The sequence below is a fragment of the Sinocyclocheilus rhinocerous genome, unplaced genomic scaffold (assembly GCF_001515625.1).
Source record: "Sinocyclocheilus rhinocerous isolate Xijiao unplaced genomic scaffold, SAMN03320098_v1.1 scaffold327, whole genome shotgun sequence".
Classification (NCBI taxonomy): Eukaryota; Metazoa; Chordata; class Actinopteri; order Cypriniformes; family Cyprinidae; genus Sinocyclocheilus; species Sinocyclocheilus rhinocerous.
In genome coordinates, this window is record NW_015649610.1 from 106168 (window position 1) to 108709 (window position 2542).

The 2542-nt window shown below is 38.9% G+C and overlaps 1 protein-coding gene across 4 annotated transcripts in view; it reads left to right on the forward strand.

Moving 5' to 3' along the window:
* mier3b (mesoderm induction early response 1, family member 3 b) overlaps positions 1–1318 on the forward strand; it is an 8447-nt gene extending 7129 nt beyond the window's left edge. For all 4 annotated transcript variants that reach the window (XM_016515792.1, XM_016515790.1, XM_016515789.1 and 1 more), the window contains exon 13: positions 819–1318. In XM_016515792.1, coding sequence (XP_016371278.1) covers positions 819–1264 — 446 coding nt within the window. In that variant the 3' untranslated portion in view covers positions 1265–1318. The remainder of the gene's footprint in view (positions 1–818) is intronic.
* Positions 1319–2542: the final 1224 nt, after the last annotated feature.

A 2542-nucleotide genomic window follows, 5' to 3' on the forward strand; every position in this document is an offset into this window, starting at 1 on the left:
GGAAGCAGTTCTGGGCGGATGACGTATGAGGTCGGCTTTGTGCATGCGCCGCTCAGAAGTGACGAACGCGGAAGCGCAAAGAGATCAAAACAAAACAATGATCACGAATTGGAAGTACAAAACGAGGATTTGTAAAGAAGAATGTCGGAGGATTTCGATATAAGCCAAGAGGAGACTGGTTTTCCTTTGCTAAAGTAAGGAAACTTTGCTTCTTTTGATCCTGTAAACAAACGTTGGTTTTCACGAGACTCACCAGCGCATGTGCAACGCCGACATCTTACGTCATGCTCCCGGAACTGCTTCCGTGTACAACTGTTGGCGCAAGCTAGATTAAAGTGATTATTACGTTTTGAATATGGATATTTTTCTTACAAAAACGCATCGATTCGCAACAGGAGGCCTTTGTTCACCCCCCCGAGCCGTGTGAGGCACTTTTTATTATGGATGGATGCACTTTATTTCACTTCTTTTGGACTGATGAACTGCAACAGCCACTGACTGCTATTAAACCGCTTGGAAGATCAAAGACAATTTTTAATATAACTCTGATTGGATTCATCTGAAAGAAGAAAGTCATATACACCTATGATGCCTTGAGGGTGAGTAATTCATGGGCTAATTTTCATTTTTGGGTGAACTATCCCAATTTCATCTTCATTTCAATAAAAATGTGAACATTAATTTACCAAAAATATTTCTTTTATTTTTTAAATATTTTACTTTTATTGAATATCAGCAAGATTTTCTTTATCATACATCCCTGTTTTTCCTCAAACATATCCCAAAATTGCTTTCTTTCCCCCTTTTTGTTCTTGCAGCCATTAGTAACAGCGTAGCAACTGTGTGCAATGGTCCAGGAGACATAAGCTGTTTAGACTCCCCGTATTTCCCCCCTCTGGAGAGTTTACACCGAGGAGCCCTGAACCATGATGATCAGCTCAGCTATGCTACAAATGGAGACAGCGGCTGCCTCAACATGCTGGATTCTGGCTTCTACCGCTCGGACCTGAGCCAGATCAGCGTGTGCAGCACCAAAGACTGCGAACGACCCTCCAAGAGGCTCAAGATGGGCCTTTCGGAGTCCTTCATCAACGACGTGTCTGTCACTAACCTGGACTTCGAGGGCAGACGCGCACATCGCATTACAGGCGCCACAATGGCAGTGTCGGTCACAGACTTCAGCAGCATAGGGAGCAGCGAAACTAACGGTTTTCTCGGCTCTCATTCACGACACCACCAACACACTGCACTTCAGTCCGACTGACTCTCTTCTGCCATCCAGACACACATTCATCCGCTCACTGACTATTAGTTCTTTTTTAAATTAAAAAAAATATCTATATATATGAATATACTTTTTGGTCGTTTGTTTGTTTGTTTTTGTAATATGACATCAGTGATGTCTTTATTGCACAGAGCTAAGAAATCTTGATTTCTCAAGAGTTTAAATAGCCATTTATTTTTCTGGTCCTTCAGATATTTAATATCCTTTTTGTCTTCGGTGATATACAGTTCAACCTAAATGCTGGAGCAGAGAGCCGTGGTCTCTTACTGTACTCTTCCCGACACCTGCATCTTTAAGTTTTACTGTCTCACAAAGTTGTCGCTGCCACCGAAACTGCATTTTTTGTTGTTGATGTTTTAGGATTTTCCATGTATGTGTGTTTGTTTCAAAACTTGGTACTTTTTTTCAGTGTTCACACCACACGAGATCGACTAAGCCTTGGGAAATGTAGCATTTTGTATATCAGGAAACTGGCTTTTGTAATTGAAAATAGTGATTTCTTTGGAGCAAAAGACAAAAAACAAAGAAACAAAGAGCAAAGAGCACTTCTAGTTGCTGAGATGTTTTGGCCTCTTTTTTATTTTTATTTATTTTTTTCATAAAGGATGCCTTGAGATATCCATGTTTTTTTATTATCCAAATGAGGTTTTGGATCTCGTTATTGGTTGGTGTTCGAGTTAGGATGTTTTTAAGTGTAAGCTTTAAACTCAATTTATTGTGGTAATCCGAACATTTAATAACCTTTTTTTTTTGGTTGATGCTTTTTCTTCTATTTTTCCCCCCTTTTATATTTTACTTAATTCTCAAGTAGCATGACTGAAATGAACACCGATTGAATCTTTCTCAACTGCGCACTGTAAAAAATGTAGATTTTCCAGTCCCCAAGTTTTCTTTTTGCCCAAGATTTGGCACTCAAATAATAATGTAAGCTTCAATATCATTACATTAGACAGATTGGCTCTATAGGGCAGTCATCTGCACTTGACAGTATTATCATTAGTTATGTATAAATATTAGACTGTGAGAAGTGATGTTTATGATTCCCCTTTGAGCTTATGAAGCTGTTTAAATGCTACTCATTACTATCACAGGTTATTTTTACTTTTTACAAATCATCAGCAACTTCTGCTGGTGCTCTAAACTGCAGGCGCTTTAGTACCGATTAAACCAGTGTTATTTTTATTTTCAGTTATGCATTATGTATATTTTGTAGCTGCCAGGGGTACTGAGAACACCTGAATGTTAATTGAGCTAATT